This window comes from Stenella coeruleoalba (genome assembly GCF_951394435.1).
Source record: "Stenella coeruleoalba genome assembly, chromosome: 8".
Taxonomy (NCBI): Eukaryota; Metazoa; Chordata; class Mammalia; order Artiodactyla; family Delphinidae; genus Stenella; species Stenella coeruleoalba.
Window position 1 is genome coordinate 48586701 of NC_137154.1, and position 12124 is coordinate 48598824.

The following is a 12124-nucleotide window of genomic DNA, read 5'->3' on the forward strand; positions in this document are numbered from 1 at the left end:
ATACGCCATTCTAAAAACCTTGGAATAATCTAATAAACTAATCTCTGTTTTCCCCCAGACCCCCTCTTCCAACTCATACACACCCATTTACCCAGTCTGCAATTCTCTACTCAATGAAAAAAGAAATATAATGTTTGCAACAAAGTTTTATATTCCCCTCCAAAGCGAAACAATAACGTTCTATTAGGTGTCACCTGAGAAGTATGTCTTAACTAAATGGAGAAAATCTGTTCTTTGCTAATGGAGAAAAGCTAGTCTTCAAGCAGATTGAAGAAAAAAATATATTTGAACATGGCAGCACATTATAACAAGTGGGGGCAGAGGCCTCTGTAGGTGATAGGTCTGAGTTCTAACTCTACATCTCTCTCAAATGCAATTCCAGATGCTGTACTGCATGAGTCACTTGAAAGGTTAGATACTGTAGGCACCTGCTCATGACCGCACTGATGCCTAAGCCATTTATTATCACTTCATCTGTGTTGCTTTGCATTATAAGTATGTCTTTCTCAATATTTTCTGGCTTCCCAAATTGCCTGTAAGCTTCACTGCTTTCTGTTCTCATGGCCAATGTAATATTGCTGCTCCAAAGCCCCAATCTATTTTTCTCTGATGCCAACTATACAGAAAAACATCCCAGAGAAGATGGAATATGATTGGCCAATCTTGGGTAAAGCATCTTTTCTTAGTCCAGGCATCTTTGGCTAGAGGAAAAGATCACATAGTATAAACGTAGCTACCAGCAAAGGGCCCCAGGGAAGAAAAATCATGGGCTGGGGAAAATACAAAAAAAAAAAAAAAGAGTACCTACTACAACAGTTGAAATCTTACAATTATTTTATCAATTTAAATGAGCCATTCATACTTACATAGTATATAGACATTCATCTGTGGTTAGTTTTTGGTTGAATAAAATTATTTGTAATTGGATTAATTTTTTAAATGTAGGTTTTTTTTGTTATTCCAGAATTTCATCTTGGAATTCCGTACTTTTAATCCAGCATGTCAAACTTCTAGAATATCACATCCTCTTCCGTTATTTTCCTGCTAACTGGTGTTCCTGGGCTGGAAGCCTTCCACACCTGGATCTCCACTCCCTTCTGTTTTCTCTATGTAACAGCTCTCTCAGGAAACAGCCTGATTCTATTTGCCATTGTTACTCAGCCCAGCCTTCATGAGCCCATGTATTATTTCCTCTCCATGTTGTCTACCACTGACCTTGGCTTGTCCGTATACACTCTGGTCACCATGTTGGGTATATTCTGGTTCAATGCCAGGGAGATCAGCTTTACTGCCTGCTTGTCACAGATGTTCTTTGTTAAACTCTTCACTGTCATGGAATTGTCAGTGCTGTTGGCCATGGCTTTTGATCGTTTTGTCGCCATCTCTAATCCCATCAGGTATGCCACCATTTTAACTGACTCCAGAATAATTCAAATTGGAGTGACAATTGTGCTCAGGGGGACACTAACACTGACACCAATGGTAGCAATTCTTATGAGACTGTCCTTCTGCCACAGCCACGTGCTCCACTACTCTTACTGCTTCCACCCTCATGTGATGAAGCTCTCATGCACAGACACCAGGATCAACAATGCAACTGGGCTGACTGCCATGACCTCTACTGTTGGTGTGGACTCAATTCTCATCCCCCTTTCTTATGTTTTGATCATTAAGACTTTCCTCAGCATCACATCCCCAGAAGAGAGGAAGAAAGCCTTCAGCACCTGTATCTCCCATACTGGGGCTATTGCTATTTTCTATATTCCATTGATCAGTCTCTCCTTTGTTCACAGATTTGGGAAACAAGGCCCAGCCTATGTACATACTATGATTGCTAACACCTACCTGCTGATCCCCCCAGTCATGAACCCCATCATCTATAGTGTGAAGACCAAACAGATACGCAGAGCTGTGATAAAAATTCTCCATTCCAAAGGCACATAGAATCATAGAATTCTAGAGACAGTCTGTGTCAGGTCATATTATCAATAGAAAAGTAAATCTGGTGTTTGTTGAAGCTAACTGTGCAAATATTTAAAATCAAAGATGAAATATATTTAGAAAATCAGCTTGACTGACCTCTGTATTTTACAAATGAGGAGACAAGAGACATAAGAATGGGAGGAATGAAGAGCCTGTCTAGAATTTCTCCTCTGATCACTGTTTGTTCTAAAGAGTTTATCCTGCTTATGCTTGTTTATCCTGCCAGTAGTCTTTCTCTTTTTACTTTAAACATTCACGGCAGTTAGAATGGCACAGTATGAAAAAGTGACTCCTTTTTGAGAAATAGGTAGTATTTTCTAACTGTAATAATAATTGTGACTAGCATTTATTATTTCCTTTGACCAGTCATAGTTCTGTTTTTTACATATATTAACACATTTTTATATTCAAAACATTTACAAGGTAGTTACTTTTACTATCAATGGGAAAGTTGAAGCACAAAAATGTTAAGTAACTTATTTAAACAGCTAGTAAGTGACAAAGCCATATTTCACATCCACATGCAAACTGACTCCAGGGTCCCCCCACTCTTAACTTTAATGCTGTATTGCTGTATATAATATAAACTATATATATATTTATATATCTAGACTATATATATAATATAAACATTTATGTATATTATATATAATATAAACAAGATAATATACATTTACACATGAATTAATTAACTTATACTGGGGGACATAATTTAGTCAAACAAACAAAAAACAAAACTCTGTTCTCTAGAAATTTTCAACCAATTTATGGAAGAAAAGCCCGAAACAAAATCTTCAAACCTCACAAATGTATTTCTACCTGATGTTCTTCCCCAACTAAGCATATTCTAAAATTTCTTTCTGCCCTCTGTCAACATTCTGTCCCAGCAGAAACTGAAAAGTGACTAGAATTGCAAAGGAATTACAACTTGTGTTATCTACTTAGAATTGTTTTAACTTGTAGCATATTTTTATGTAATGGCTTAATCCAGCAAGTTAATTATTTTTTCCAAGCTGGGTATATCCCATAATTCTAGAAATTTTAAAGTACATATTTCAATAATACATTGGTGTCACTCACTAATGGTGGGCCCTATAGCTGGTATCAGATCCAGCAAGGAAGTAGAAGTAGTCATTCAAATCTACAGGGTATTTATTAAGTGACTACAGTACCGGCTACTAAATAATTAGGATGATGTCAAAATCCTCAGCATATTTGACAATAATATTTTTAGTCTCAATTATTGCTAGTCTTTATCTTCCTGATCTTTGTATGTTGGAATGTCTCACGACTTTGTTTTCAGACCTGTCTTATTCTTTGTTATATTCTCATTTTTGGTCATCTCATCTAGCATCATGTCTTTAAATACCATCTATATGCTGGCAAATCCCAAATTAATAGCTACAGTCCAGACTCATATCTAATTGCCTATGCATCACTATCTTCACTTGAACATCTAACAATCATCTTAGACTCATCATGTCCAAAACCATATCCTAATATTCACATCAAGGAAAAAACATTCTCAACCACAGTCTTCCATAACTCAGAAACTCTGCCTTTCAAGTTGCTGTGATAGAACACTTGGAGTTATTCCTGATATCTGTCTGTCTCTCCCATTCCACATCCAACCTTTTAGCAAATACTGATGACTCTTTCTTCCAGGTATTCCAGATGTTGCTATCTGGAGTACAACTGCTTTCTACTACCTCAACTGCTACCCCCATGATCCAAGTCATCATCATCTTGAACTTGAAATATTATAGTCTCCTGGTGGATCTTCCTTTAATCCACTTTTGCTTTACAGTACAGTAAAATAAAGTAAAAGTACAGCAAAGTAAACTAATCCCCACCGTAGTTAGATGGATTATTTTAATACACAAGACAAATCATGTCACTTCCTCTGCACAGCATGTTCCAGAAGCCCCCTGTCTTACCCAGGGAACATTCACAGTCATTATAATATCTTGTAAGGATTTATGTGTTCTGGCTCCTCTCCATAATCTCAACTTCATCTCCAACTACTCTCCCCTTTATTTACTCTACTACACCCACACTAGCCTCCAAATATTCCCTTAAACTCACCAAGCATGCTTCATCTTCAGACTTTGCACTTGCAGACTTTGCACTTGCAGTTCTCCTTACTCGGGATGTTCTTCCTCCAGATGCCCCCTTGGCTTACTGCCTCTTACCATGCAGGCTCTGCTCATGTGTCCCCTTACTACAGGGTCCTTTATATATAAAAAATAATAATGACAACACACCTCTCCCTCAATTCCTGCCTGATTTACTCTCTCTTCCTTACCTACCTTGTTTTAATTTCTAGCACTTTCACCCTCTCCCCAACATATTACATACCTGTTTAGTTCTTGTCTCATTTCCCCATTACAAGGTAAGTTCTTTGAGAATAAGAACTCTTTGTTTCATTTATGTTATCTTCCAGACCCTAAAACAAGGCCTGCCAGATAGAAAAATCATAACATCTCTGGATGCTGTGGCTCCATTTACCACTCAAGTTTCATTGCTTCCTCTCTATGCTCCAGGCACAACAAACAACTTGCATTTCCTTAGCCCTGATTGCTCTATCTCGCTTTCAAGTCTTTGCACAAGCTGTCACCTCCACCTACAGCACCCTCACTCTCTCCCTTCTCCTGACTTAGGATAGAAATGACTTTCCTTCAGAGATGTTTTCATGACTTCTCAAGTCTGTCTGGTGTCCTTCTGAGGTGCTCCTACAGCACCTTCCTCCTGACATCCCTTTTTAGACTCTACTGTAACCGTTCTCCCCACAGCAGACTCTGCCCACTTCTCAAGACCAGGGACCATGTCTTAGTCACTATTGGACATAAGTAAAAAAGTGCAGATGTTGTGGACTTACAGACTGGATTTTTGCTTGTTTTTTCTACACGTGACATAAGATGGGTCATGGAGAAAGGGAGGAGGGAAAGAAAGAGGGGCTTGGGCTAGAGAAGAAGGATGGGGTACCCAGAGTCCTAAACATGGGAAGGAGAGGGAGCTTCAGTTTTAAGAACTGGACAGTCAAGATGTCCTCACTACTTCTACAGAGGTTTCTCCCCCAGCACACCTACCACCCACTAACATGTGAAAAGCCCCACTGTCCAATAATCCTAGAAACTTGTAAGTTTCCATTCCTAGGAAGTGAGTGTGTAATCTGGACACTTGGGGAATGGGTGTTGCAGAGTAAATGTCATCTGTGACCCAAGTGGACCAGCTCACCATGAATTGGAGACTTCCCTAAAAGCCAGAACAGTGGTGGATACATGGCCACTGTTGCAGTTACCTGAACCCAGAGTCCAAGTGAAAATCCTGTAAGTCCTTTAAGGCCCTATATTATCCAATTCCCCATTACCTCCCTGATTCTATCTGCCTACTATTCTTGCCCTGGTTCCCTCTGCTCAGGAACACTGGCCTACCAGATACTTTCCCTTCTCAGGAACTTTACTTGCAGTTTCTGTTCCTTCTTCCTGGAATGGTCTTCATCAAATATCTCCATAAACATATTTCTCACTCCCTCAGGCTTCTGAAATGTTTTCATTATGTGTGGCCTTCTGCACATAATGTTGTGCAGGAGCTTCATTTAAAATGTCAACTACCCCCTTGATATTTATCTGCTCCCTTCTTCCCTTTACTTTTCTCCATAAGACTACCTAACATCCTATTTCACTTTTTATATCAACTCCATTTATTGTCTGTCCCCCTAACCAGAATACTGCATGAGGGTGGGGATTTGTGTGTGTGGCATCTATTTTTCTTATTACATTGTAGGTCCCTGATAAATATTTGTTGAATGTGAATGAATAAAGAGTCAGAATACCTTGTTCTCAGGCCAATATTATAATTCATTAACTATGTGATCTAAGCAAAGAGGCTTTATGTCATGTATTCTTTATCTGTGACTCAGGTGCAATGAAAAGTGGCTTCCCTACCTCAAGGTCTGTGTCATCAACTGAAACAAAAGCTGGGAAAAGAAAAGCTCAGGAGGTGCACGACCTTATTTTGAATTATGGGACTACATTTTTGTGTACCCATCTCGGTAAAGAGGTTGTGAACTCCTAGAGCCCAGGGACCTAACTATATACCCACGTTGTGTCTAGCAAAGTAGCTGATGAGGAAAAGCATTAACCACTGTGGCTAACTGGAGTTTGAGTTTCTTGGAGGAGCGGAAATAGATTGTCTAGAGTCCTGTATGTGTAAGTGCGGGAGTCATGGCAGAGGCGGTAGGTCCCTGGTGATCGCCCTCCCACCCACCAGACTGAAACAGTGGGAAGCCAGTGGGAGTGACACACAAGTGGCCATGGAGGTATTGTCCCCTGTCTGGGCCCTCAGTCTATATTCCCCTAGCCTGTCCCCGTGGGCTTCATGGGCAGAGTTATAAATAAACCTGTGCTTGAAAGGAAAAGTCAGATTCAGCTGCATCTCAACAGGACTGTACCATATTCAAGTGAGTGCATCTTCACTGGGGTCAAGCAGACCAAGGTCCCTGCCATCCTGAGGGACCTCGAAGGCCCCACAAACTGTCTCATGGCAGGGGAAGGGGAAGCCCTTGCATCCCACACATACCTTCATGGGCCAAGACAAAATGTTCCAGAGCACTAGCTGACATCCAGAAAGGCTAGTGAGAGTAAATGCAACAACCACATTCAGACCCAAACTGAAGCTGAAACTGGGTCTGGCCAGGGGTCACTTTAGGCAGAAGGCCAGAGCACATAGGAGGGAAACATGAGGTCTTCTGGGATAGGTAACTGGGGAGATGTGATGATGGCCCCAAGTCTTAGGCTGTTACCAGCAAAGCAGAAAAGGGGCCCTGCGGAGAGAAGAGTCAGGGAGGTATCTGACTCTGAGACAAGCAGTGACCCTTCTGTCTGTCAGTGCTGATGCAGTAGCTTCAGAGGCCCTGAGAAAGGGGAAGTGTGTTACTGTGCTCCCCTTGCTACCCTCCATGCCTGTAAGCATCTGCATCTGAAAAAGGCTTTTCATTCTCTGACAGCAGCTGAGTGGGCCAAATCTGGGATCTAATATTTGCCAAGGAAGGTAGCTGTAATATCTTGGCACATGCTCTGAGAATGGAGAAGAACAAAGAGTAAACAGAGGTGTGAATTTTCTGACCTTTGAACCTTGGATCTGTTCTTCCTTGCTTATCCAAGATGAGGATAATCCAATTTAAAATTTTAGTTTTCATTTTATCATATTATATTCTAAGACCCATGTTTTCCAAACTCTCTCCACTAAGGCCAAATAGAAGGGCATGTCCCAGTAGCAGAAAGGACCCAGGTTAGGAGTAAAGAAGAATCCTGGGGGGAGGTGAACAGGTTAACCTGAATACCACTGATGAAGACACCTGCAGAGTTTATTCTCAAGATTCAGAAACTCTTCTTGAAGCTAAGCCCTTAGCTCTTTAGAGACAATTAGCTCTAAATACCAGGGCATCTAGGGAGCCTATCAGGGAGACAGTTTGATTATAGGTCAGAGAACAGGGTGAGGCAGGGCAACACCGGGCTTCCTAAAAAAGAAATGTCTCGCCTAACATGAATGGTCAGCAGAGGTTCCAAGAAAGATAAAGCTCTAGGAGTATTAGGAGTCAATCAAGTTCTCTTTGGGGCAGTGAGAGTGGCCTTAGAGGCAGCTTTTAAGTGTGGAGGAACCCATCAGCCAGGAACAGAGAGAAGAGCCTTGGCAGAGACCATGCCTGGCCGCTAGGATCCTGCCAGCACCTCCATCTCCCAGGAATTCATTGGAGGGAGCTACTGCCTTTCATCTGATGACCCCAGATAAGTTTCCTTGTTACCTTAAGAGATTGATTTTGGCCTTTTTTTCTTAGTTTTTATTTTTATTTTTTAATCACAATTGTGTTTTTTTCCTCTTCCACTGACCTTAGACCTGGGGACCTGGAATCCTGAAGATTTGCAAACAAAACAAAACCAAAAACCTCCCTATTCCCACTGTTTGGAACACCTTTTATTCCCTTCTCTGTTTGCTTAATTTTTACTCATGTTTCAAGACTAAACAGAAGGACCATCTTTTTTCAGGAAGGTTCCTCTGATCATGCCTTTCACCCTCCCGTGCATTAAATGCACATCTTTTGCTTACACTTATCCCAAGATTCTAATATTTGGGTTACTTGTCTATCTTTCACCCTAGACAGGGCATCTGAAGGGCAAAAGATGTGTCTTTGACTCTGTATCATCAGCATCTATCAAATAGCCTCCATATATAATAAGTCCTATAAGTAAATGCTTACAGAACCGATGAATGATTGAAGGGAAGGGAGGGGAAGGGAAGGGTAGGGAAAGGAAGGGTAAAAGGAAAACACAGCCTCTCAGGAAGAGTTTCCAGGTAAGGTATCTCTTAACACCGAGCTGAGAAAAGGGCAGCCCAGTATGCAGACAGTGAAGGTATGGGCCAGGATGAGTCATCCAGGGAATTTGGGAAGGATAGATTTTGAGATAAGCATTGTTATCTCCAGGTTCCCTTTTACAAGTGTAAATGGACTTAGAGAGTAGTGAATGATAAATGAATTTGAGCTGTCACTTTCCCTTTTGGCAGGAGGCTTCAAAGAGCCTTCGTATGAGAGAGCCCAAATGACTTGGAGAAGCAGAAAGAGAGAGAAGGGGAGGGAGAGCTAAGGTGCATTCAGTTCCCAGGTCTCCAGGGCCAGCCTCTCTGATTGTGCTCCTTATCCTAACAGGCTAGCAGGCTGCCAGTGTGACCTCACCTGCTCCAGTGCCCCCTTCTCCGTGCCAGCTATGAGTGCCTGCAACTTCACACATACCACCTTTGTGCTTATTGGTATCCCAGGACTAGAAGAAGCTCATTTCTGGATCGGCTTCCCCCTGCTTTCTATGTATGCCGTGGCAGTGTTTGGAAACTGCATCGTGGTCTTCATCGTAAGGATGGAGCGCAGCCTGCACGTTCCCATGTACCTCTTTCTCTGCATGCTGGCAGCCATCGACCTGGCCTTGTCCACAGCCACCATGCCCAAGATCCTAGCCCTCTTGTGGTTTGATTCCCGGGAGATTACCTTTGACGCCTGTATGACCCAGATGTTCTTTATTCATGCTCTCTCAGCCATTGAGTCCACCATCCTGCTGGCCATGGCTTTTGACCGTTATATAGCCATCTGCCACCCACTGCGCCATGCCGCAGTGCTCAACAATAGAGTGACAGCCCAGATTGGCATGGTGGCCGTGGCCCGTGGATCCCTCTTTTTCATCCCATTGCCTCTGCTCATCAAACGGCTAGCCTTCTGCCAATCCAACGTGCTCTCACATTCCTATTGTGTGCACCAGGATGTAATGAAGTTGGCCTATGCAGACACATTGCCCAATGTGGTCTATGGTCTTACCGCCATTCTGGTGGTCATGGGTGTGGATGCCCTGTTCATCTCTTTGTCCTATTTTCTGATTCTACGGACAGTTCTGCAGCTGCCTTCCAAGTCAGAACGGGCCAAGGCCTTTGGAACCTGTGTGTCACACATTGGTGTGGTACTGGCCTTCTATGTGCCTCTCATTGGCCTCTCAGTGGTGCACCGCTTTGGAAACAGCCTTGATCCCACTGTGCATGTTCTCATGGGTGATGTCTATCTTCTTCTGCCTCCAGTGATCAATCCCATTATTTATGGTGTCAAGACCAAACAGATCAGAACGCGGGTGCTAGCTGTGTTTAAGATCAGCTGTGACAAGGACTTTCCGGCTGTGGGAGGCAGGTGACCCTTACCATGGCACTTTTATCCTTAATGGCTTGATATAACGATTTCCTAATGTTAGCTTAATCCCAGTTGCCCATAAACACATCAGTGCTTTTCTCTGGTTGGCTTCCAAACACTTCCTCTGCTTGGGGTGAAATTGTTGAGGCTCCCATAATTCTTTTCCACAGGTAAAAATACTATTGACATCCTTATTATATAAAAGGCTTAAATAATAAAATAAATCAATAGTAAAAGAACATAACGAAGAGTGACAAAAAGTACAATTGGTTTTGAAACGAAGGAAAAATTGTTCTGACTAGTAATCCAAGAACCCTATAGTAAAACAATATGTAACATTTTTGCCGATTAAATTACAGTTTTTATTAATGAAAATTCACAATGAAAGAGTTTGTGTTGAAACACATATCCTCGAGCATCACAGCTGATGGTGTAATTGGCAAAATATAGCAAGAACTTTTTAAAAGTTACATGCTTTAGGGAATTCCCTGGCGGTCCAGTGGTTAAGACTCTGCGCTTCCACTGCAGGGGGCACAGGTTCAATCCCTGGTCAGGGAACTAAAGATCCCACATGCCGTGTGGAGTGGTCAATAAATAAATAAATGTTACAGGCTTTAATGCTGTAATCTCACTTTTGAAAATTTATTCTAACGAAATATCTCTACCTATGTGGTAGGTACTGTTTTTGACCCCTGTTACCAGTGAAAGAAATGAGGTTTACATTAACAAGAAAGCTAAGTCACACAGCTTGTGGGTGCTGTGTCATGATCTGAAATTAAATTTCATAACCAAATACAGTTATTTAATATCCATGCTATCTTGCTTCCTGTTTAACATCTGCCATTCATTTCCTCAGCCTGTGTAAATCCTGTTTTCTCTCTGCTGTGTGCCTTATGAGGTGAATGACTGTATCTGTATTGAGTGGTAACCCTGCCCTTGTTGTGAGCAACAAATCTAGGTTACTCTTCATGTTTTACAGTGACCCTTCATGTTCTACAGCCTGCTTCTTTCCAGATTAAGGGAGAAGATATCCTCTCAATCATGTCTCCCTTTTTTTAAGTGTATTCTGTATCTGTCAAACATTTCCAATGTCTGAGTTTCAACTTAGGTATAAGATATTATAAATTTTATTTAAAATTTTGCTAAGGGTAACACCTATTTCTTTCATGTTTATAGAATCCCATAAACTCAGATTTGGAGATGTGAGAAGCTCCCTGGTCTTCTTTCCCACCAGTGCAGAAATCTGAATGCATCTTTTCTCAAGATGGGCTATTCCCATTGTATAGTTGAGAAGGTCTGATGAGAAGCTAAAATCTGAAGGCAATCATTGGGCCTATGTGTTCCCTCAGTAGTTTCACCGAACAAGTCTCAGGTGGGGGATTAGGGTGGATAAACCATGGGGGAGACTCCAACCTGTGGGCTCTTTCTTAGGAGGAAGGAACCTCGGACTCTTAACCTCTCTTCTGGAGAAGGGTCTTCCTAGCATATGTATCTGTGAGCATCCAGTTGTGAGTCCCTGCCCAGAGGCAGTAGAATGGGCTTCAAAGTCTTGCAGCTAATCAATGCAAAAAGACTAGGGCTGAGAGAAAGAGACAAAATGGAAGAAATGGATGATTTCCCTAAAGAAACGAAGGGGTGCTCATACTCTGCCAAAGTGGAGATTCAGGTATTAAGTCTCACCCCAAATAATGAGGTCAGGAGCCTCATTTTATGAGATTGAACCACCTATGTCTCTCCTCACAACTTCCATCCTCTTTTATTTTCCTGTGCATTACTCTACCTCGAATCATACCCTCCTGGCTTTTGCCATATACCTAAGAGGATGACAATTTAATAAAGTGTGTATCTCATGCTCCCAAATTCCTCACTGTTCACTGCAATACAATTTATTCATAGTCTATTGCTGTCTCCCCTACCCCTCCCTCCGCCCTAAGATTTTCACTTTTTTAAAAGTAGTCAAACGTCTTATATTCATAGCAACACTATTCACAATAGCCAAAAATGTGGAAATAACCCAAGTGTTATTCAACATATGAATGGATAAACAAAATTAGTATATACATACAATGGAATATTATTCAGCCATAAAAAAGAACAAAATATTGATACGTTCTACAACATGGATGAATCCTGAGAACATGATGCTAAGTGAAACAAGCTAGACACAAAATGACAAATATTGTATGATTCCAATTATATAAGGTACTAAAAATTCATTGAGACAGAAAGTAGAATAGAGGTTACCAGGGGATAGGGAGAAAGGAGAATGAGGGGTTATTGTTTAATGGGTACTAAGTTTGGGATGATGAAAAAGTTCTAGAAATGGATAGTGCTGATGGTTTCACAACAATGTGAAAATACTTAATCTCACTGTATTGTACACCTAAAACAATTTGTTAGAATGGTACATTTTATGTA

General features: G+C 41.4%; 2 protein-coding genes across 2 annotated transcripts in view; both read left to right on the top strand.

The window, feature by feature from the left end:
* The window catches only part of LOC307190397 (uncharacterized protein), a 40524-nt gene that overhangs the window by 7714 nt on the left and 20686 nt on the right, over nt 1-12124 (top strand). The window contains 1 exon segment of the mRNA XM_079929566.1: nt 8690-9706. Coding sequence (XP_079785692.1) covers nt 8748-9706 — 959 coding nt within the window. The 5' untranslated portion in view covers nt 8690-8747.
* LOC307191106 (olfactory receptor OR51C1-like) lies at nt 1000-1944 on the top strand (the record flags this gene model as incomplete). Its single annotated transcript, XM_079930829.1, is given in 2 exon segments — nt 1000-1011; nt 1015-1944. Coding segments are annotated over 2 exon segments (942 nt in total).